This window comes from Oncorhynchus nerka, linkage group LG20 (assembly GCF_034236695.1).
Source record: "Oncorhynchus nerka isolate Pitt River linkage group LG20, Oner_Uvic_2.0, whole genome shotgun sequence".
NCBI lineage: Eukaryota > Metazoa > Chordata > Actinopteri > Salmoniformes > Salmonidae > Oncorhynchus > Oncorhynchus nerka.
Genome location: NC_088415.1, coordinates 64,299,873 through 64,324,968, shown reverse-complemented (window position 1 = coordinate 64,324,968; position 25,096 = coordinate 64,299,873). Strand labels below are relative to the sequence as shown.

The 25,096-nt window shown below is 41.6% G+C and overlaps 1 protein-coding gene across 1 annotated transcript; it reads right to left on the bottom strand.

Moving 5' to 3' along the window:
• Positions 1–330: 330 nt before the first annotated feature.
• On the bottom strand, positions 331–6,920 carry asb10 (ankyrin repeat and SOCS box containing 10). The gene is made up of 7 exons (XM_029623432.2): positions 6,346–6,920; positions 4,292–4,559; positions 3,515–3,740; positions 3,190–3,372; positions 2,952–3,047; positions 1,514–1,627; positions 331–1,420 (listed from the first exon to the last, which is right to left on the bottom strand). Exons 1-7 carry the CDS (start codon positions 6,683–6,685, stop codon positions 1,235–1,237), a joined length of 1,413 nt encoding a protein of 470 aa, XP_029479292.2. The 5' UTR covers positions 6,686–6,920; the 3' UTR covers positions 331–1,234.
• Positions 6,921–25,096: the final 18,176 nt, after the last annotated feature.

Genomic DNA, 25,096 nt, shown 5'->3' with positions numbered 1-25,096 from the left:
TTTTGAACACAAAAGCTTACTGCTTATTCAAGAGTTCATGATTTATGTCCATCACTAACGTGTTGTATTTGACTGAAACTTTTTGTAATATGAGATCACCACAGAGTCTTAAAGTCTTAACCGTCTCTCAGATTTGTTCTCATGAACACTTAATAAATACATAATAAAGTAATTGAATAATTTCCAAAATTACTAGTCTAATGCCAGTGCTATAAAATAGGCTTCTAATAATTTAGCCTAATTAAAATATTCGGACAAAATATTCGGACAAATATTCTGACATAAAGGAAAGGAGTTATCAGCAATAAACATGTATCACATACATTTGTTCATTTAGGATTTATTTAATTTAAAAAGTAGTAGTAATTCTCTACCAAATACTTACTATATATCCATATTGACATTGATCATACATTTTGTAATATTTTTTTGTTTGTCATTTAGCAGACGCTCTTATCCAGAACGATTTACAGTTAGTGCATTCATTTTAAGATAGCTAGGTGGGACAACCTCCATTACATGACAAGGTGCTTAGCCAAACAATAGTCTTCTATTTTTCTCTGAAATCAGATTATTTTGGAAAAAAATCTCAATATCAAAATATGTAAACGATGTCCTTGTACTCCTTCAACGTAAGATTACTTTACGTATGAACATTTCAGTGCCATTGATAGCACTAAAAATAAAAAAGGTTACACGTGACGCTTCTTTAACAAATAAAATAGAACAAAAAAACAGAAGGAAGCCAGCCATCCAATAAAGTACGTCTCATTTGTCGTTTGAAGACCACAGCACCCCCTTGTGGTGACTCAGATTAACAAGGTTCTTCTGTAACGCAAAATACATTTGAATTGTCAACGAAAATAGTAATAAAATGAATACAATCAATTGTAGAGACACAAATGATGTCCAAAACGTCATTTTGTCATATGTTGTTGTAGATAATGGTATCCATTTACTGAACACTACTCACACTGCAATCTCGAGGATAATGGATCCAGGAGCGGTAGTACTTACTGTAGTACCACCATCTGTAGGTCTATGATGATGATCCTCCTTCTGTGTCACTCTGCAAAAACTAATATTGTCACAGACAGACTGAATTCCTAGTGTTTGTCCTGAGTGTACATACAATACAGAGCTCTATATTGCTGGGCATTCTAACCATATCATACCATGTATCACCATATATTTAGTGTTTATGGCTTATATACATCCTGGCTCTATCTCTGACTCAGTGGACATAGTCTCTGAACTCCAGCAGCAGGAAATTTTTGATGAAGGTGGGCAGGTCTAGTTGTGGTACCACCTTGTGCACGTGCCCATCTAGGTAGTTCCTGAACTTCCATCGAGCCAGGTGCTGTAGGGAGCGAGGGGTATGCTGCAGGGAGAAGACGGATTCATAGAACCCCTTGTGTTCCTGGAGGGAGAGATACACAAAACACTCAGACAGTTAGAGTCATATTATATCAGCATAGAATACCGTAGAATCACTATGATTCTAGAAACGTACCTTAAACATCTCAGGTGAAACAGCCTCCACCCAGTCATCTGTGACCTTGAGGCGGTCGTACGCATTCAGAAGAACCTCAATGGTGCGTGGGGAGACACAGCAATACTTTAGCACCTGAAAATACATCAATGTGTCATGAATACCACGTTGCTTAAAACTAGAAACCAGATGGGCTCCGTTTGCACAAGCAGTTCAATTCTGACATATATTTTTTCACTAATTGGCCATTAGACCAATCAGATAAGCTTTGAAAAAGATCTGATGTAAAAACATCTGATCTGATTGGTAAGAGGACCAATTAGTGGACAGAAGATCAGAAACAGCCATGGTTATGGATACCTGGTCATGTTAAGGAAATAAACAATAGCTTATCATTTTTCTAGCCTATTTTCTAGCCTAAAACCTTACCCTTCCAGGTGCAAATTAAATATTCCCAATTGTATAATTGCAAAGGGAACAATTGCCTGCATACATTTTTTATATATTTTTAACCAATTCTCATTTTTGTGATCTCCTAAGAAACAAAAATGAAAATGTTAGATTTAGGAGGTTGTGACTTATGACTCATCAATAGAATATAAGAAATAAACTAAAGTAATTAAACACTTGGTGAGATGAACAGATTGGTCTACCCTCTGGGGGTTTACTGGAAATTATGCAATTAGTGCTAATTAATCTCCTATTAACATTCCCTAATTAGGAGTCAGGCATTTTGTTCCAGAGCACGTGGTGGGTTCAGTGAATAGTAGCAGACCTGGGTTCAAATACTCTTTGCAATCTTTCAAATACTTTCAAGCGGGTTGCTTTAGCCTGCCTTGAGTGCCAGGTGGGAAAGGTTTGCACGGGACTTTTGAAATGGTTCCATCGTTTCAACAGGCAAGCACAATCAAGTGTTTCAAATTATATAGAATATTATTTGAACCCAGGTTTGGTTCATTGAATAGAGGTAGTTTTTCACAGTGAGAACATTATTTCATGTTGAGGAGAGAAAAAAATAATTCAGTGAACTGTTTTAGTGTTCATACTTAATCTGTTCCTTCTCAACTGTACATCCTGTTACAGTTATATCATTGGCTGTTTACATCAACAACAATTGAATGCTGATGATTTCATTTAATTACACTTTTATGGAACATGAACCAATCTGTTTAACCGCAGGTGATTTCTGCATAAATGTACAGTATACACAATCATGAACACTTGAATGACTGATTGAATGCACAGCAAGATTACACAATACAAAACATGTTCAAGATGTATTGCCAGGTTCTTCACATCTTTTTTTTTTTTTTACTCCTACTCCTAACATTAAACACTATTCCTTCCCTAGTGTCTGTGCCCTTCACTAAATAATATTAATATAATTAATAAGAAAAGATTACAAGGCCCTAAGCAGTTGCCTTTTCCGCTTATAGTTGTGGCCGCTTCTGGCTCTTACCTCGGGCAGTGCTCCAGGCCACACCCTGATGGAGCCGTGGTTGAGCAGAGAGCGAACTACCCTCTCTGGCTTGTGATCCGCCTTGTAGGCCACCACCTTCAGAGGACCACAATGGAAATGAAGTTGGAAACCAGTTTTCCTGATTGATCCTCAATCATGTTCAATGCATTGTATCTACATGTGTGGCTGAATTGTGTTGTTATATGTCAAATAAATCAAATTTGAAAAAACACCACACCTTGAGGACGTTTTGCATGGGGGCGTTTCCACTGTAACACATGGTGTTGACACAGGCTCCGTGGGCCAGAAGATGATCCACCACGCCCGGGTTGATGTTCTTACAGGCCATGTGGAGCGGGGACTGTTTGTCCTGGTCCTCTGTGTTGACGTCAGCTCCCGCCGTCAGCAGCAGCTCACATACCTGGAGGACAGGACACACAGAAGGGTTATACACACCCCAGAGCCGAACCAAGGCGAGCCAAACCAAGCTGTACTGAATGTTACTAACCCCAAACGACCACATTAAACAAATAACACAACAATTAATTAAGTAACTCGCACACCTTGGTGTAGCGTTCCAGATCGCCCTTCTCCTGTGGCTGTGAGCAAGCGGCGTTGAGTGGCGTGAGACCATCGTCATTCCGCTTCTCCAGGGCGGCGCCGTAGTGCAGGTACAGCTCCGTGTGACCCGGGAGCCCGTTCTGTGCCGCCACATGTAGCGGCGTGTTATCCTCGCCGAGGCTCCGCCCATTGATTGCAGCGCCAAACTGGAGCAGGTGTTTGGCGCACCTGTACATCCAGTTACAGAGAAGGGCCGATGGGAAATATAATTGAAAATAAATGTAATAATATTCATTTTGACCCCTATCACCCTAACCCTAGCGTCATGTCCACATCACGGTTCAACCTTTACCCTGGCCATCACCCTAACCCGAGCTTCATGTCCACATCCCAGTTCAACCTTTACCCTGGCCATCACCCTAACCCGAGCTTCATGTCCACATCCTGGTTCAACCCAAGCCTCAACCACAACCCTAACCCTAACCCTAAACCTATTTTCATGTCCATATGCCGGATTCAACCCTAACCATAGCCTGAACCACAACCCTAACCCTAGCTTCATGTTCACATCCCGGTTAAACCTTAACAATTAACCACAATCCTAACCCTAAACCTATTTTCATGTCCATATGCCGGATTCAACCCTAACCATAGCCTGAACCACAACCCTAACCCTAGCTTCATGTTCACATCCCGGTTAAACCCTAACCCTTAACCACAATCCTAACCCTAACCCAGCCATGTCTTAGAGCAATACAATTGGTAGGTACAGTACTTACACTAGGGACTCAGGACCGGTGCACACGTGCAAGGGCATGAGCCCATCTTCACTGACAGCGTTGGAGTTGGCACCATGGGACAGCAGCAATTTTACACACTGGGGCTGGCCATTCTGGCAGGCCTCATGGAGGGCAGTGCTGCCCCCAGGGGCCAGGTCTACGCTGGCCCCGCGCTGCAGCAGGTGCCTCAGGCAGTCAACAAACCCCCGGCCGGCTGTAATGTGGAGTGGGGTTGTCAGCTGCTGCTCATAGGTCAGAGACCACAGTCCTGGAGAAGAAGAACAGGGTCGTGTCCTTAAGGCATGCAACTAAAAACGTTTTAAAACGTCTTGCAAGGGAAAAGGAAAACAAGCATTTGTTATTGGACAAGTCCAGATAGTCCCTTGCTGTTTTGTTCCTTTTTGGTGGCTAATGAACCCCCTGTGAACAGGTTATTTCAAACAAAGGCATTGACGTACTCAGGGTTCTATAGTGGTGCCTGAAATTCTTCCACTCCTCAATGTTGCTGGTGTCATAGATGGCATCGATGAGGTCTTCACACTCAGGTTCGTCCATGATGCTAATAAGGGTCAGGTCATCCCCCACCAAAAGACAGTTCCAGAATTGAAGAACATAACCTGTGGCCTGTGCCGTAGCGATCACATCATTGCGGTAGCGCTTTGGAGGCATTTATGCAGTGCAGGTTGAGTCTGCGCTCAAGTGGTAATAAGAGTAACAACTGACTGGTCCGATTAGTTTTTTTCTTCTTCTTTGTAAGGTTTCTCTCTCCTGAGGTAAATGTTATGCTGTTCTGAAGCTTGTTTGTCCACAGGGGGCTATTTCGGGGAGGCCCGACGGCAATGGTGTTATGTGATATTTTGGATGGCCCATAAAACCCCGCAGCCACTGCCCGGGTGGCGCAGCAGCCAAATGACTTCCTGTGTCACACGTAACAAGCTCACTCATGCTCAATCATTTTCATACTACCAAACCCCTTAGACTGGACAATGGAACTGCTTACAGACAACAACACACAGTTGCTATGTTTGTGACTGACCACCTAGCCACAAGAGAATAACATTGGACAGGTGTGTGGATGGAAAATCAAGCACATGACTAATACGTTGGCTTCCTGCTGGAATGTTTCTGAAGTAATTGGTGGACTGTATCTATAAATAATGTATATAAATAATATTTTGATACTGCCACGGTTGTTAATGATCGCAGGATTACAAGCATTTAAAACAGGGCAAGAGATTTATCCCAAGGTATGATGGTTGGCTTATGGGCTTTTGAAAGTGTCTATCAGGAAAATAAATACCATTTGGCATTGGTACAATGTTCAGACTCCAATGTAATTATCTAATTAAGCTTATTAAACAGATTCACTTCATTCTGAAATTGGTCCTTTTTTTTTTACACACAAAGGGGTTTTGTATTAATTTCAATAAAGACAAGGAAAACCCCTCATCAACAATCACTGTCTCAAGTCTAGAGCTTGGAGACAAGCAAGTAATTATCATCATGATGCCAGTTCCATTACCACTGATTATATACATTCATCTCTGCAATTACCTCAGACATATGTCATAATAGTGACATAAAAGTCATCTGTCACCGTATGTGACATATAACTACAATCGTTAAATGTAATTTTTAATATTTTTTTTTACATATTCTAATACAGTGGTTTCCAAACTGTGGGTTGAGGGTGCCAATTCAGCCGTGCAGACTACCACGCAGACTACCACGCAGACTCCCGACCGCGCCCGTTGCCACGTCACCTGTCACGCCCACCCCTTATAAGCCCCTTTTTGATCCAGAAAAATGTGTCACAAATCATTTCAGAATTATACCGTCCATTTCCTAAAACTGGCCACAAGAAGCCATACTCAAATCTAATGTTTTGAGGAAGACGGTATTATTCATTTATGTTTGACTTTTTCTTTGGTCTGCAAATGTTTTTTCACCGCTTCTCCTTGTTGTGGGTCTCGACTCAAAAGACACCTCAATTGGTGGGTCACAAAGCAAAACATTTTGGGAAACCCTTGTTCTAATAGGACCATGTTGCTTACCTTCCCCCCTGGCCACCCAGCGCATGTCCCCTCCCTGGGGTTCGATGATGAGGTTCGACGTGACACCCCTGGGGAAGAATCGCTGCACAGCGTCCGCATCCCCAGTATAGATTGCGTTCTGGATGACCAGGTCATGGCACACAGCTGGGGGTCTAACATAGGTGCAGGTCCTCGTAGGTGCAGGGCCTACCCTGTCCCTGGCCTCTTTCTTCAGCATGTAGCCGTTGATCTGGTGGCTGGCTAGCTGCTTCTTGTACTTGTCTCTCTCCAGCATGTCCTTGTCCAGCTGGAGGGAGCGCAGGGCCATGGGGGTGAAGACGAAACTGCCTCCTCCCGACATGTTGGACGATTGGCTGACTGGCTGGCTTCTCACTCAGGATAAGAGAACCAGAGTGTGTGAGGGTAGTCAAAGATCTGGTTGAAATGGTTCTTTCTATGTGTCTCTCTCGCCTTGTCTCTGTCCCCCTTTCTATGTTTCTGTCTCTTTTTCTGATGGACTCTTTCAGTATTTCTATGTCTCTCTCTTTGTCTCTGTGTGTCTGTCTCGTGTCTACTCTCTGCCTCCCAGCCATTCAGTGGCGTTGTTTGGATATCTAATATGAGAGCCTCCCTGCAGCATGAGCAGAAGGGCTATTTTTACCATCACTCACATGGCCACTTTGCCTCCCCTTGTAATCTATAGCCAAAGTGTCAAGCCTGTTGCCCCTGTATTTCGATGTGTCATAAGACTGTCTCCAAACAAACCAGAAATTGCCTCAGTGTGTTATTGGAAACATCCATGATTTCAGCCACAATATCACATATGATTTTAGAGAAAGTAATAGGGTGAGTGTAACTCGCATGAAGGTCAAGTACCTTCCTTCTCACTGGGTCTGGTGAAATCAACCCGGTAGAAACAAGCAGGGTCATCTGGTTCATTGTAGAGTAAACTATCCATTGCACTGACAAACATATCATTTTAATCATTTGCTATATATTCTAATGACAAAAGTAATATGTATTTGCAACTGACATGCAACAGACATATAGTACCAGTCAAAGGTTTGGACACAGTGAGGTGCAGAGTAGGTGAACGGATGATCTCTGCATGTGTGGTTCCCACCGCGAAGCATGGAGGAGGAGGTGTGATGGTTTCATGGTGCTTTGCTGGTGACACTGTCAGTGATTTATTTAGAATTCAAGGCACACTTAACCAGCATGGCTACCACAGCATTCGGCAATGATACTAAATGACAGACAGGACAATGTGTATTTTCTAATGGTGTTAAGTCAGGTTTCCCTGATATTATGAAAGGAGTTCCACAAGGGTCGATTTTGGGTACTGTACTTTTTACTGTCTATCTAAACAATATTGGTCTCTCTGAAACCAATTGCAACCTTCACTTGTATGTGGACGATACTGTTGTGTATTCTGTTGCCCCTTCTGTTGTCCAGGCTCTATCTGATCTACATTCTGTCTTCATTGTTTAACAGAAAACCTTTATTGACCTTAAACTAGTATTGAATGTCAGTAAAACTAAGTATACACTGAGTGTACAAAATAGTAAAAACACTAATGCTGAGTCCCCCCTCCCCATTCTTGATACACAGAGGAAACTGTTGAGCATTGAAAACTTGACACTTGACACAAACCGGTGCACCTGTCACCTACTACCGTACCTTGTCCAAAGGCACTTAAATCTTTTGTCCTGCCCATTCCCCCTCTGAATGGCAAACAATGTCTCAATTGTCTCAAGGCTTAAAAAATCCTACTTTTACTCTCTCCTCTCTCTCATCTACACTGATTTAACAAGTGACATCAATAAGGGATACAAATCCAATCACATTTAATTGGTCGCATACACAAGTTTAGCAGATGATATTATGGGTGTAGCAAAATGATTGTATTCCTAGCTCCAACAGTGCAGTAATATCTAACAATACGCACAAATATAAAACAATATATAGAAATATTAGGATGAAGAATGTCGGAATCCATAGTTTAAATAAATAAATATATATACAGTGTCTTCAGAAAGTATTCAGACCATTTGACTTTTCCCACATTTTGTTACGTTATAGCCTTAATCTAAAATGGATTAAATTTAAACATTCCCTTTGCAATCTACACACAATACCCCATAACGACATAATAAAACCGTTTTTTATCATTCTTTTGGAAAAAATACATAAAAAAACAGAAATACGGGCCTCCGGGGTGGCGCAGTGGTCTAGGGCACTGCATAGCAGCTCTAGCTGTGCCACCAGAGACTCTGGGTTCGCGCCCAGGCTCTGTCGCAGCCGGCCGCGACAGCGAGGTCCGTGGGGCGACGCACAATTGGCCCAGCGTCATCCATTCCTCAGTAAAAAGCACATGACAGCCCGCTAGGCAACCTAAAGACCCTCGGACCATGAGAAACAAGGTTCTCTGGTCTGATGAAACCAAGATGAACCTCTTTAGCCTGAATGCCAAGAGTCACGTCTGGAAGAAACCTGGCACCATCCCTTCGGTGAAGCATGGTGCTGGGGATGTTTTTCACAAGGACTGGGAGACGATTCAGGATCGAGGCAAAGATGAACGGAGCAAAGTACAAAGAGATGCTAGATGAAAACCTGCTCCAGAGTGCACAGAACCTCAGACTGGGGAGAAGCTTCACCTTACAACAGGACAATGACCCTAAAGCACATAGCCAAGACAATGCAGTGTTGGCTTCTCTGAATGTCCTTGAGTGGCCCAGCCCAGACTTGAACCCAATCGAACATCTCTGGAGAGACCTTAAAATAGCTGTGCAGTGATGCTCCCCATCCAATCTGACAGAGCTTGAGAGGATCTGCAGAGAAGAATGGGAGAAATTCCCCAAATACAGGTCTGCCGAGCTTGTAGCGTTATATTCAAGACGACTTGAGGCTGTAATCGCTGCCAAAGGTGCTTCAACAAAGTACTGAGTAAACGGTCTGAATACTGTTTTAGGTTTGTTATTATGGGGCATTGTGTGTAGATTGATGAGACATTTAAAAAATATATATTTTAGAATAAGGCTGTAACCTAACAAAATGTGGAAAAAGTCAAGGTGTCTGAATTTTTTTAAGTCATACTCAGACTCCTGAGTGGCACAGCGGTCTAAGGCACTGCATCTCCGTGCTGGAGGCGTGACTACAGACCCTGGTTCAATTCCAGGCCGTATCACAACCGACCGTGACTGGGAGTCTCATAGTGTGGTGCACAATTGGCCCAGCATCATCCGGGTTAGGATTTGGCTGCCGTAGGATCTCCTTGTAAATAAGAATTAGTTCTTAACTGACTTGCCTCGTTAAATAAATATACAGTTGGAGTCATTAAAACTCGTTTTTCAACCACTCCACACATTTCTTGTTAACAAATGATGGTTTTTGCAAGTCGGTTAGGACATCTACTTTGTACATGACACAAGTCATTTTACCAACAATTGTTTGCAGACAGATTATTTCACTTATAATTCACTGTATCACAATTCCAGTGGGTCAGAAGTTAACATACACTAAGTTAACTGTGCCTTTAAACAGCTTGGAAAATTCCAGAAAATGCACCTGTGGATGTATTTCAAGGCCTACCTTCAAACTTATTATCTCTTTTCTTGACATCATGGGAAAATCAAATGAAATCAGCCAAGACCTCAGAAAAAAGATTGCAGACCTCCACAAGTCTGGTTCATCCTTGGGAGCAATTGACAAACGGCTGAAGGTACCACGTTCATCTGTACAAACAATAGTACGCAAATATAAACACCATGGGACCACGCAGCCATTACACCGCTCAGGAAGTAGACGCGTTCTGTCTCCTAGAGATGAACGTACTTTGGTGCAAAAAGTGCAAATCAATCCCAGGAACAACAGCAAAGGACCTTGTGAAGATGCTGGAGGAAACAGGTACAAAAGTATCTATATCCACAGGTAAACGAGTCCTATATCGACATAACCTGAAAGGCCGCTCAGGAGGGAAGAAGCCACTGCTCCAAAACCACCATAAAAAAAGACAGACTATGGTTTGCAACTGCACATGGGGACAAAGATTGTACTTTTGGAGAAATATCCTCTGGTGTAATGAAACAAAAATAGAACTGTTTGAACATAATGACCATCGTTATGTTTGGAGAAAAAAGGGGGAGGCTTGTAAGCCGAAGAACACCATCCCAACCGTGAAGTACGGGGGTGACAGCGTCATGTTGTGGGGATGCTTTGCTGCAGGAGGGACTGGTGCACTTCACAAAACAGATGGCATCATGAGGAAGGGAAAAATATGTGGATATATTGAAGCAACATCTCAAAACATCAGTCATGAAGTTAAAGCTTGGTCGCAAATGGGTCTTCCAAATGGACAATGACTCCAAGCATACTTCCAAAGTTGTGTCAAAATGGCAACAAAGGACAACAAAGTCAAGGTATTGGAGTGGCCATCACAAAGCTCTGACCTCAATCCCATAAAAAAATTGTGGGCAGAACTGAAAAAGCTTGTGCGAACAAGGAGGCCTACAAACCTGACTCAGTTACACCAGCTCTGTCAGGAGGAATGGGCCAAAACTCACCCAGCTTATTGTGGGAAGCTTATGGAAGGCTACCCGAAACGTTTGACCCAAGTTAAACAATTTAAAGGCAATGCTACCAAATACTAATTGAGTGTATGTAAACTTCTGACCCACTGGGAAAGTGATGAAAGAAATAAATGACCTAAGACAGGGAATTTTTACTTCTTTGCGACTGGGGAGCAGTATTGAGTAGCTTGGATGAATAAGGTGCCCAGAGTAAACTCTCTGCTACTCAGGCCCAACAGCTAGAATATGCATATAATTAGTAGATTTGGATAGAAAACACTATGAAGTTTCTAAAACTGTTTGAATGATATGAGTATAACATAACTCATATGGCAGGCAAAAACCTGAGAACGAATCCAACCAAGAAGTGGGAAATCTGAGGTTTGTAGGTTTTCAAGTCTTTGCCTATCCAATATACAGTGGCTATGGGGTCATATTGCACTTCCTAAGTCTTCCACTAGATGTCAACAGTCTATATAACCTTGTTTCAGGCTTCTACTATGAAGGGGGAGCGAATAAGAGCTAATTGACTAAGGGTCCTGGCAGAATGCCATGAGCTAAGTCACGTGAGCGAGCGGCTGTGATAGCAAGCTCCGTTCCTTTTAATTTCTAAAGATAAAGGAATTGTCTGGTTGGAATATTATTGAAGATTTATGATAAAAACATCCTAAAGATTGATTATACACATTGTTTGACATGTTTCTACGAACTGTATTGGCACTGTTTTGACTTCTCGTCTGAACTAAGTGCCTGCGCCTTGTGAATTTGGATTTGTGAACTAAACGCGCAAACAAAAAGGAGGTATTTGGACATAAATGATGGACTTTATCGAACAAAACAAACATTTATTGTGGAACTGGGATTCCTGGAAGTGCATTCCGATGAAGATCATCAAAGGTAAGTGAATATTTATAACACTATTTCTGAGTTTTGTTACACCTCTCATAGGTTGAAAAATGGCTGTATGTTTTTCTGTGGCTAGGCGCTGACCTAACATAATTGCATGGTGTGCTTTTACCGTAAAACTCTTTTGAAATCTGACACAGCGGTTGCATTAAGGAGAAGTTTATCGTTAATTGTGTGTTTAACACTTGTATCTTTCATCAATGTTAATGATGAGTATTTCTGTAATGTGGCTCTCTGCACTTTCACCTGATGTTTTTTGAGACAATGCGTTTCTGAACATAACGCACCAATTTCAAATGAGGTTATTGGACGTAAAGAAGAACTTTATCGAACAAAACACACATTTATTGTCTAACATGGAGTCCTGGGAGTGCCATCCGGTGAAGATCATCAAAGGTTAGTGATTCATTCTAACACTATTTCTGTCTTTTGAGACACCTCTCCTTTGCAAAATGGCTGTATGTTTTTCTGTGGCTAGGTGCTGACCTAACATAATCACAAGGTGTGCTTTCGCTGTAAAGCCTTTTTGAAATCAGACACTGTGGCTGGATTACTGTGGCTGGGACGCTAGCATCCCACATATCCCAGAGAAGTTAAATGTCAGGAATTGTGAAAAACGGAGTTTAAATGTACTTGGCTAAGGTGTATGTAAATTTACGACTTCAACTGTATATACATTACCAGTCAAAAGATTGGACAGGCCTACTCCATTCTGTCACACCCTGATCTGTTTCACCTGTCTTTGTGATTGTCTCCACCCCCCTCCAGGTGTCGCCCATCTTCCCCATTATCCCCAGTGTATTTACACCTGTATTCTCTGTTTGTCTGTTGCCAGTTCATTTTGTTTCGTCAAGCCTACAAACGGTTTTCTCTTGCTCCAGTCTTTCTCTAGTTCCTGTTTTCCCAGTTCTGACCATTCTGCCTGCCCTGATGCTGAGCTTGCCTGCCGTTCTGCACCTTGTCACACCTCCCTGGATTTACTGACCTCAGCCTGCCCTGATCCTGACCCTGCCTGCCGTTCTGTACCTTTCGGACTCTGATCTGGATTACTCACCTCTGCCTGCTCTTGACCTGTGGTTTGCATGCCCCCTGATTTTGTTATAAACATTTGTTACTTCGAAACCGTCTGCATCTGGGTCGTCTCCTGAGCCTTGCCACATTCAAGGATTTTTCTTTTTTAAATATTTTCTACATTGTAGAATAATAGTGAAGACATCAAAATGATAAAATAACACATGGAATCAGGTTGTAACCAGTGTTATGGACAGTATGTGGATAGAATATATGGTATATCTGAAGAATACATAGGATATAATTGTCACGCCCTGATCTGTTTTACCTGTCCTTGTGCTTGTCTACCCCCCCCACCCCCGGTGTCTCCCTTCTTTCCCAATTATCCTCTGTGTATTTATACCTGTGTTCTCTGTCTGTTTGTTGCCAGTTCGTCTTGTTTGTTCAAGCTAACCAGCAATGTTCCTGTCAGCTCCTATCATTTCCTCGTCCTCCTGGATTTCTGATCTCAACAATAAACATTGTTACTTCGACAGTCTGCATCTGGGTCTTACCCTGAGTCCTGATAAGAACAGTATATGTACAGCAATAATTGGATAGTATGGCCGTGACCCCGTGTACGGATATATGAAATGGGTAAAGCAATATGTAAACATTATTAAAGTGACCAGTTATTCCATGTCTATGTACATAGGGCAGCAGCCTCTAAGGTACAGGGTTGAGTAACCGGGTGGTAGCCAGCTAGTGACAGTGACTAAGTTCAGGGAGGGTACTGGGTGGAGGTCGGGTAGTGATGGCTATTTAACAGTCTGATGGACTTGAAATAGAAGCTGTTTTTCAGTCTTTCGGTCCAAGCTTTGATGCGCTTGTACTGATCTCACCCTCTGGATGATAGCGGGGTGAACAGGCCATGGCTCGGGTGGCTGAGGTCCTTGATGATCTTCTTGGCCTTTCCGTGACACTGGGTGCTGTAGATGTCCTGGAGGGCAGGCAGTGTATTCCTGGTGATGCGTTGGGCTGACCGTACCACCCTTTGGAGAGCCCTGCAGTTGCGGATCATAGCTTTCACCTGGTCAGTCTATGTCATGGAAAGAGCATAATGTTTTGTACACTCAGTGTATGTTGTTTTCTAGAGTGTATAAAAATGACTTCAGCATATGTACTTTGGATGTTGCCCACATTGATCGTGTCCCTTCTTACAAATATCTGTGCATCGGGATAGAAGACCATGTCTTTTAAAACTATACTGTTAGCTATACTGAAGAAGCACAAAAAGGGGCTTCTTGCATGGAAATTCCTGCTTCCTGCCTCTCGCTTAATGCTAGAAAGTCGATCATTCAATCGATGGTACCTACCGGTCCTACACTACGGCGCCACTTCTTTAAAGCTATTAGATGCAGTTTACGATAGTGCACTTTGTTTTATTATGGGCTACAGGTTCAGTACACATCACTGCATTCTTTACCAGGCTGGCCCTCTGATGTCACGTAGGTTGATTCATTGCTCTTTTTTTCATTTATAACACTCTCTTATAAAAACTCCTGCTGTGCCTGACATAAATAATAACTTTTAGACGTACGAGTTACTATACCCGGTCATGACTAACTCTGGAAATCCCTTCAGTCTCCTCAGAGTTAGGTAAATCAGCTTTTAGTTGCTTTGCACCCAATGTATGGAGCAATCTTGCAACAGAGTTCCCTACAATGTGCAGGTGCCTCTCTGGCAGTTAAACATTTTGATTGGGGACCTCTTTGCTGAGGAATGTGATTGTTTATCTTGAGTGTGTAATTTTTTATATATTTTTATATATTGTATTTTGTAAATTGTGTGTATGCAGGACTGCCTTGCAAAAGAGACCTTGGGACTCCTTGTCAAAATAAAGGTAAAATAAAATATACAAATTGAAACATATCCATCCTCCCCAAAGTAAAATTACAAGATAAAAGCACTAACTGGCATAGTTAGTGTAAGGTTTGTTAAAATGAGTCTTTAAGCCCAGTATATTTTTTGCTTGGGCCTTAATGGCCATTAACACCCTGTAGCCACATGGCTTCTACATTAAAGAACATTAGGCTGAACGAGTGGCCTGGACACCGCTGGTTCACTCAACCCCACGGGTAGTAGTGTTTTGATGGTGGAGGGGCGGCACACAATTAAGTCCCTCAAAGTCTCAGTACTACTCAATGGAACAGCTAATCAAATGGCTACCCAGACTATTTACATTGACACCACTCATTTTTACGCTACTGTTACTCTCTGTTTATTATCCATGTATAGTCACTTTACCTCTACCTACGTGTACATATTACCTCAATTACTTCGACTAACCTGTGCCCCCACACATTGACTCTGTACCGGTACCCCCTTTAAATAGCCTCGCTACTGTTATTTTTTTTATATATATTTTTTAAACTTTTTTTTTTTTTTTTACTTTAGTTTATTTTAGTAAATACTTTCTTACCACTTATTTTCTTAAAACTGCATGGTTGGTTAAGGGCTTGTAAGTAAGCATTTCACTGTAAGGTCTACACCTGTATTCGGCGCATGTGACAAATAAAGTTTGATTTTGATTTTGAATTTGATCTGAAACACATTTCTTTTGAAGGATAAGACCTACATTTTCCTAGGCTTGAACACACTGTGCCCATCATATCCACATGTAGGGCTACTTACTGTGCCTTGAGGTTTTTGATACTAAAGATGTGTTTATATGAGTGGTGCCTTTTATATGAGTGAAAATCTCAAGATCCTATACAACTACCACAGTAAATTTGAAATGATCATTGAAATGTTCTGGCAGCATGCCTGGGATGTTTATGATACACTCTCTTTAGTTTGTTTGTTAATCTGTTTATCATATGTCTGTACAAAGTCTAGAGTGGATTATTGTGCTGTCTACAATAGCTACCTGCTTGCGTGTTCTTAGAGAGAGAAAGACGTTTCTGCTCATCTGAATTGCGCTAGTACCCGTGCAAGAACTTCCGATCATATATTGGAGTGCCTTCTTCTCTTTTCCATCAGAAAACATCGACTCACATTCGCCTCTTATCTACATCTTAAAAACGATTCTGATATTCTGGACTTTGCAAACACACATTACTAGAGAGAGACTGGGAATATTGTTTTCTGCTGCTGGAGTGGAGTACATCCTTTTAAATGATACCCATAATGAGTTTATAATATGCATCTGGGCTACCTCCTCTCTACTTTGATGTCTTCCAAATGGCCCGGGTGTCATCAGCAAAACATGTAGGCACTTTCCCGCCTCATTGACTCCCAAATGTATTTTAAATATCATTCCTGGTAACGCAATTATTTAAAACGCTGAACTAAACACTTACTAATGGGGAAAAAGACAGTGACTTCGATAAATTCATTTCTCAAATGGTGTGCTTTCTTTTATTTTTTTCTCCCTTTTTTTTACTGAAGCAGGGACGACAAAAACACATATCTGTGGACATTCTAAATCTTTTTACTTCCTCATTCTCCATTTACCAGCAGCTGTCTGTCTGTATGGGGTTTCTGCATTGTGGTCAACCTCCTCAAACAACAGTTAGCCACTGGACATTGAAAACAGCTAATGAGCTAATGACTCTGTAGCTCTTCATTTATTCTTCATTAATGCAATTAAGGAATTAGTTCCCTCTGATTACCAGGATCTTAATGCAGTTTTGAGTACTACTAACTATGGAATCATGCATTTATAAAGTGGATGGAATTAAATTAGCTATAGCCCTCCCTTCAGGCAGTAAGCTACATTCATAATGGCAAGTACGCAGTACTTCAAAATCAGAATCCGTCATTATGTTTAGGGGCCAGTGGATTGCAGAAGTTTGCGGGCAGGGACTACCTTCATTGTGAAACTGTAGCCTGTGATGGTGCAGTCAGATCACTCATCTAAAGACCTATTTTAGTCATAAGGGGTCACCATGGAAACAGGGCGGGAGACGAGGGGCTAATGGGGCCCCCTTAACAAGCTGACACTTCCCCTGTGCACTTTTACTTCCTCATAGAATTCCTAATGTGTCATTTGAGCCTTGGCCTATAAGGCATTTGGAGCGCTATATGACACACTCAGTATGCCTCTGTGTAAGCTCTTCTTTGAGAGGCCATTATGGGCCACAAATGCCTGGCGAAGGCAGCAAAGGCAGGCCTATGACTCATACCCACATTTGATGCCAATCAAGGTCCTCAAAGAAGAGCTTAGCCTACACCAAGACATGTCGGATGCCAGTCCAACCAACCTCAGTCTCCATCGCATCACTTTGTTGCTAGAAATATTAGGGAAAACAAAAATGCATTTATAGAACCTTTGAACTGTTGGTTGATGGAAGCTCTGTATAATTCTGTGAAGACATGATTACTTTCTCCCCCCTATAAACCCCTAATCCCCAAACTCATGGCCTAGGCCCTATAATGTATTGTGTCTGTCGTTACGGATTCCAATTGTCTTCCCTATAATGCACTGATCGCCATGCAAATGTCCCCTTGCTTCATTATGACAATTGAGAGGTTCATATTTCAACCTAACAGTTCTTCTATAACTTTAACCATCTATCTCAACCTCATTTCATTGCGAGTGCTGTTAATACGCTCTTCCCCGCCAAGTGGAACATTTTCTAATGATGCAGCTCTCTCTCGTACCCAAAACAAGGCAGGCGAGCCCGGTGCTTCTGCATCAGTCACTAATGTATCCATCCATAATGTGTTTATAACACTCTCCCTAAAGGAGACAGCAATGACTACAAAAGAGCGAGGAGAGTGAGGAGGCAAAGAGCCGGGCTGGAGTGGGGATCTTACGGGGTTGGTGGTGGGGAGCATGATATACACAGGCAGTCGCACAAATGATGGTCATGATGATAATAATTTACAAAAACACTACTGCCAAGCTATTAATGATGGCATCAGATCACACCCGTGGTAATATGTCCATAGATGTGATGTCATTAGCAACATATCAAGAAGACACATCGGAAATGGATGCCATGAGTGTGATAGGGGGAAGAGAGACTGTCTGGTATACAAGCACATTAACTCTGAATGCTGATTGACTTTCTGGGCTGTTGATAAGGGTAATAGCTACAAGTCTGGGGGTAATAGGTATATGTATGGGGTGATGTAAACATGATCCTAATTGTAAAGACCTCCATCATTTCATTTTCTCCTCATTAGACTTCATTAGTGTTATTACGTAGTAATCAAAGACTATTCAGTGAATTCTTATGATTATAGGCAAGACGTGTATTATTCAATTAGAAAATGTAAGCAAGAGGCTGTATCACTTGCATTCTCTTTGGCTTGTCTTCCGCGTTGAATGTCAGCAGCCCAACAAAAGATATTTAGGTGGTTTTATAACATGACATACTTAACCTATTGATGCATTCTTTTCCTCCAAGGTTCTCAGGTTGATATGTGGAGGAGAGAGGCATGCATTTATTATATTTGTTTAAGATATTGCTTTGACATATGACTAATTGTATAGAAAGCAAGTAAATGAAATTTGATCCAAATCAATTACTGCATTCTAAAATATATCAGGTTAATGGTTTATATTCTACGGGGCCTTTTCTTAGGCTGTGTTTACACAGGTAGCCCAATTCTGATTGGGCTCTGAAAAAGATCTGATGTGATTGGTCCAGAGACCAATTAGTGGGAAAAATATCAGAATTGGGCTACCTGTTTAAACACAGCCATAGATTGCCCTCTATATTGGGGAAGGGCAGGGATAGCACACATTTTTTAACCTCACAGTACTGGTTCTCTAGATCTAATTTATATTCTACAAAATCTTCAGCTCACACTATAGAGCTTGCCAGTCATAAAAAACAGAAATGAGTTGCCTCTGGTTCGATCAGCCATCTCTATGGGGAAAATTAATGGGGGTAAAAATGGGTTTTGGGATGAATGCAGAAAATAAGTTCTGAGGTTAACAAAGGCTTAGGAGATCTTATACATTCTGTTCCATCAAATCGGTCAGTTAACATGACCTTTATGAATGATGAAGCTTTTTATATGCTGTGTGATTTATTTATTACATAAAATTCTTCAAAACTCACAAAAAGTGACGTTAGCTGAAGAAAATTCTCATAGAAAATGTATAGAATCTCCTAAACCTGTGTTTACCACATACCTTATTTTCGGCATTTATCCAAAAACACTACAAAAACTCCATACATTTTCCCATGGGCTTTAGCCAACGAACCACGACTGAGTAACTGCCTAAGAAAAGACACCATTACTATCGCTCCCTATACTAAATCATTCATATGGTTGTGACATAAACCACAATTTATATAACATAAAAAAATCGATTGAGGGAAACCTTTTCAAGCAACCATTTACGACTTATACCTTTTTTTTTACATTAAAAGATTGACATAGCCCATGAATCAGATAGGTGCGGTGATGTAAATTGAGCTACATGACCAAAAGTATGTACAACAAACTGTTGCCACGGAGTTGGAAGCACAGAATAATCTAGAATGTCATTGTATGATGTCACATTAACATTTCCCTTCACTGGAACTAAGGTGCCTAGCCCGAACCATGAAAAACAGCCCCAGACCATTATTCTTCCTCCACCAAACTATACAGTTGGCACTATGCATTCGGGCAGGTAGCGTTCTCCTGGTATCCGCCAAATCCAGATTTGTCCATCAGACTGGCAGATGGAGAAGCGTGATTCATCACTCCAGAGAATGCGTTTCCACTGCTCCGGAGTCCAATGGCGGCAAGCTTTACGCCACTCCAGCCAACACTTGGCATTGCGCATGGTGATCTTAGGCTGCTCGGCTATGGAAACCCATTTCATGAAGATCCCGACAAACAGTTATTGTGCTGAAGTTGCTTCCAGAGGCAGTTTGGAACTCGGTAGTGAGTGTTGCCACTGAGGACAAACAATTTGTACGCGCTACGCACTTCAGCACTCGTTGATCCCGTTCTATGAGCTTATGTGGCCTACCACTTCACAGCTCCTAGATGTTTCCACTTCACAATAACAGCACTTACAGTTGACAGGGGCCTAGATTTGACAAAAAACTTGTTGGAAAGGTGGCATCCACGTTGAAAGTCACTGAGCTCTTCAGTAAGGCCATTCTACTTTCAATGTTTGTCTCCGGAGATTGCATGGCTGTGTGCTCATTGTTATACACCTGAGAGCAACGGATGTGGCTGAAATAGCCAAATCCATTAATTTGAAGGTGTGTCCACATACTTTTGATATATAGTTTACCTGCAAGGGGTCTGGGTATAGGTTGCCAATGTTATGATGAGGGTATTTGATGTACATGCTTTGACTAATAGGCTAAATAATGTTCACAACAAAACATGACTAAAGCAATGGTTCCATCTAGTGGTGAAAAATGAACATTGCAGAAGTTTTCAATTAAATCACGAGGACATAAACATTTTTATTTATTTATTTCACCTTTAACCAGGTAGGCTAGTTGAGAAAAAGTTCTCATTTACAACTGCGACCTGGCCAAGATAAAGCAAAGCAGTTCGACACATACAACACACACTTGGAATAAACAAACATACGGTCAATAATACAGTAGAAAAAGTCTATATACAGTGTGTGCAAATGAGGTAAGATAAGGGAGCTAAGGCAATAAATAGGCCATGGTGGCAACCTCAATATTAGTCAGTGGTGCATCCCTGGTTGCAAACCTGCATGTTGTATACCCTAAATGGTGTTTTTGTGGCGCTTGATGTACTTTAGTTTCTTTTACACTTTAAACTGGTGCATTTGGTGACAGCTTTGGTCCCCTCGACACGGCGTGCTTGGCCAGCTCTAGGAAGTCGGACTGTGGTCTGTACCTCTCAGCAGGTGATGGTTGAGCACTTGTTGTACTGGGTCAGACAAGATGCTTCAGTTGCAATGTGCTAAAACAAGTCCTTGACAACAGCCTGGTGTCACACACTAGACGTAACATAGTAAATGTAAACTCGCAACACTCAAATTAGTATGATTTGGTATACGTTTGGTATGGTTATAACGGCAACATCAAAGGTTGTGTGTGCGAATCCCATCATGGCCAACTATAGCAACTTTTCAACTACTTGCTACTTTTTTTTTATATTTCACAACTACTTAGCATATTAGCTAACACTTCCCCTAACCTTTGAACCTAATTCCTAACCGTAACCCCTAGCCTAGCTAACGTTAAGCAGCTAGCTAATATTAACCACAATAAATTGGAATTCGTAACAATCCTTTTGATAATTGATAACATATTGTACGTTTCGCAAATTCGTAACATGCACAAATCGTAATTTGTAACATATGATACGAAATGGATGATGAACATCGACAAATGAATACATACCATACGAAATGTAACATTACATACTACTATAAATGATTCCCGGATTTAAATACAGAATAAAACGTAATGCTCTAAAACCAGGTTGCAGCCAAAGGAATTCGTGACGCTCATTGCCCTACTGGAGTTGCCCGTGTCGGGATGGACCTAGAGCCAAAGAAAGAGCATGTCATCAAATAACACACAGCAAGTGGTTAGTTAGAATATAATTGATAAATCTTGCCTATTAGGCACATTATGATAGATAGACAAACTACAATCACAAATGTTAGGTTAAAAGTATTTTGCTATAACCTCGTCTCTTAAGCAAAACTTTATTGATATAAAACACGTACGTTTCTCTTCTCTTGACAAGAGAACATCCCTGGTCATCCATACTGCCTCTGATCTGGCGGACTCTCTAAACACAAATGCTTTGTTTAAAAGTATGTCTTGAGTGTTGGAGCATGCCTCTGACTATCCGTCAATAAAAAAATAAAAAAATAATTGTGCTGTCTGGTTAGCAATATAAGGAATTTGAAACGGTTTATAATCTTACTTTTCATACAGTACTATTTAGCAATTCCATTTACCTTTGATACTTACGTATATTTAAAACCCCCCAAAATTGAACTTTTACTCACGTAGCATTTTACTGGGTGACTTTCACTTTTACTTGAGTCATTTTCTATTAAGATATCTTTACTTTTACTCCAGTATGACAATTGAGTACTTTTTCCACCACTGCCCTTCTTTTTGGTTACATACATCCTTATTCATTTTAGAAACTTGTAAGATACAAAAGAACAAACAGTACTTCATAAGACCTACCTTTTGATACAGACAAAATAAGATCAATTGTATTGAGATACAGAAGGCACTCTTATGGTCTAGTGCGCAGCAGCCTAATTCCCACCTCATGAAGCCGTCGCCATCACTTGATTTTAATTAGTCAACAGCTCACGTGGTGTCCTGCACATATTTCTATATTGGCAGATACACAAATCAGTCTGTCATTCATGCGCAATCCGCTGGGTGTCGCGCGTGCACCAGCTTTGTACGCATTAATAAGCATTGCATCAATAACAGTCATTATCACCTCAAGTGGTTAAGATTGTGTAGTAAGTGATAATACATTCTTCTTGTACAATGGCGATTGTGGTCACAGTGCACAATGGTCCTTGACAGTGTGTATAATTTGTATGAAAGTAAAATTTTCAGCATTGCAAATTGGCTGAATATTTTTGTTATCCATCATTGGAAGATTCCTGTAGTTCAAGAGACACCAAAACAGCATTGAATCATACAAGGTACACATGTCTTACTATTGCATGCAAATAATGTAGGTAGTCTATCATGGTTATTTCCAGTCTTGGGGTTGCAGTGTGGTTGTACAGTACCACTGAGCTTATGGTCATAATTTAGAGTGTGGGGGAAAATAGCATTTTGCCAGGATTTGCACACAAAAACAGCAAGGTTACTGTAAACAACTGTTGTGGGAATGTCTGTGGTCTGCTCAAATCAAATTTTATTGGTCACGTACACATACAGTATTTAGCAGATGTTATTGCGGTTGTAGCGAAATGCTTGTGTTCCTAGCTCCAACAGTGTAGTACTATCTAACAATACACACACATCTCAAAGTAAAAGTATGGAATTAAGGAACATAGAAATATTAGAATGAACAATGTCGGAGTATGGACAGTATGTGGATAGAATATGTTGTGTACCTGAATAATACGTAGGATAGAATAGCATATTTACAGCAATAGTTGAATAGGATGGCCTTGACTAGAATACAGTATATACTTATGAAATGGGTAAAACAGTATGTAAACATATTAAAGTGAGCAGTGTTCCATTATTAAAGTGGCCAGTGTTCAATGTCTATGTACATAGGGCAGCAGCCTCTAGGGTGCAGGGTTGTGTAACAGAGTGGTAGGCGGCTAGCGACAGTGAATAAGTTCAGGGCAGGGTACTGGGTGGAGGCCGGGTGGTGATGGCTATTCAACAGTCTGATGGACTTAAAATAGAAGCTGTTTTTCAGTTTCTCTGCCCCATCTTTGATGCACCTGCACTGACCTCGCGTTATGGATGATAGTGGGGTGAACAGGCCGTGGCTCGGGTGGCTGAGGTCCTTGATGATTTTCTTGGACTTCCTGCGACAACAGGTGCTGTAGATGTCCTGGAGGGCAGGCAGTGTACCCCCGGTGATAGGTTGAGCAGACCTCGCCACTGTCTGGAGAGCCCTGCGGTTGCCATACCAGCCGGTAATACAGCCCGACAGGATGCTCTAAATGGTGCATCGGTAAATGTTTGTGAGGGACTTAGGAGCCAAGCTGAATTTCTTCAGCCTCCTTAAGCTGTTGCGCCTTCTTCACCACACTGTCTGCGTGGGTGGACCATTTCAGATTGCCACTGATGTGTACACCGAGAACTTGAAGCCCCGTCGATGTTGATGGGGGCGTGCTCCCTCTGCGGTCTCCTGAAGTCCATGATCAGCTCCTTTGTTTTGTTGACATTGAGGGTTATTTTCTTGGCACCACTCAGCAAGGGCCCTCACTTCTTCCCTGTAGGCTGTCTCGTCATTGTTGTAGGCTGTCTCGTCACTGTTGTGTTGTCTGCAAACTTGATGACAGGAGGGGGCTGAGTACGCACCCTTGTGCGGCCCTTGTGTTGAGGATCAGCGTAGTGGCTGTGTTGTTGCCTACCTTCCCCACCTGGGGGTGCCCCGTCAGGAAGTCCAGGACCCAGTTGCACAGGGCGGCGTTCAGACCCAGGGCCCCGAGCTTAATGATGAGCTTGCCGTTTAATATGGTGTTGAAGGCTGAGACATATAACAATGTGTTCATTTAAAAAAAAGTGTTACATAACCTAGCATCACAGTAACATCTGTATCGGTTCTGTTTGTGACTGTATTAGAATGGTCAAGGAAATGATCTTATACCCACAGAAGGATTGATCCTAACCGTCAGTTACCATTCCACGTTCAATTCACTACTATCTAAAGAGGGTTTGCGGTTAGTCAGAATTAAATCCATTTGACATTTCAGATAGGAAACCATCTGTCCTATATTTTGTGAGTCTGTGACAAGGTTTTTGTGACAAATAACATATGTGTGACGCACAGGAGGCTGCTAAGGGGAGGACCGTTCATAATAATGGACGAAGTGGAGCTAATGGAATGGCACCAAACACTTGGAAAGTATATGTTTGATGTATTTGATACCATTCCACTGATTCCGCTCCAGCCATTACCAAAAACCCACTCTCCCCAATTAAGGTGCCACCAACCTCCTGTGGTGTGACGTCCATATGTTGCCATGTCATATCTCCCAGCTCCTATCACAGGACTATAGACCTTGTATGTTGATGAAAGTCCATGTGTCTGTCATTGCAGGAGTAGGACAGTTTCATCATATGCATTTGGCATATCATTTGAAGGTAAGACTCTTTTAGGTTTGTTTTTGCCATAAATGTTTCATCATTAGAATGTCCTGTTTTGTGACACATACAGTAGGCCTGTCTAAACCAGACTTGATCAAACATAAAATGGCATTACATGCAATGCATTCTAGATTATTTCCCCAAATGAAAGAATCATCCCATGGTTTTAATGATTTCATGCACTTGACTGGACTATGATATGGAGATTAACAATCCCTTTTATAATGAATGGTGTAAAAGGAGCAAATAATTTTGGTGTCACCACTTTACCAGGACTTTACTAGTCGAAGCTGGGGTATACTCATTAGTCCGATTCCGTTGCAAAACGTTTTGTCTGTTGCAAAAGTAACAGTTTACTCCAAACGGAAAATGTTTAGCAACAAAGACGAGAGTTTCTGTTGGACAAATTCAGGTAAGTCTCTCCCCGTTTCATTCTGCTTGTTCTGTTTGCTTCCTTTTGGTTCCTAGAGTAAACACTAAACGGACCAAATGTTTTGCAACGGTCTGCGACTAATGAATACACCCCTGAAGTGTTCT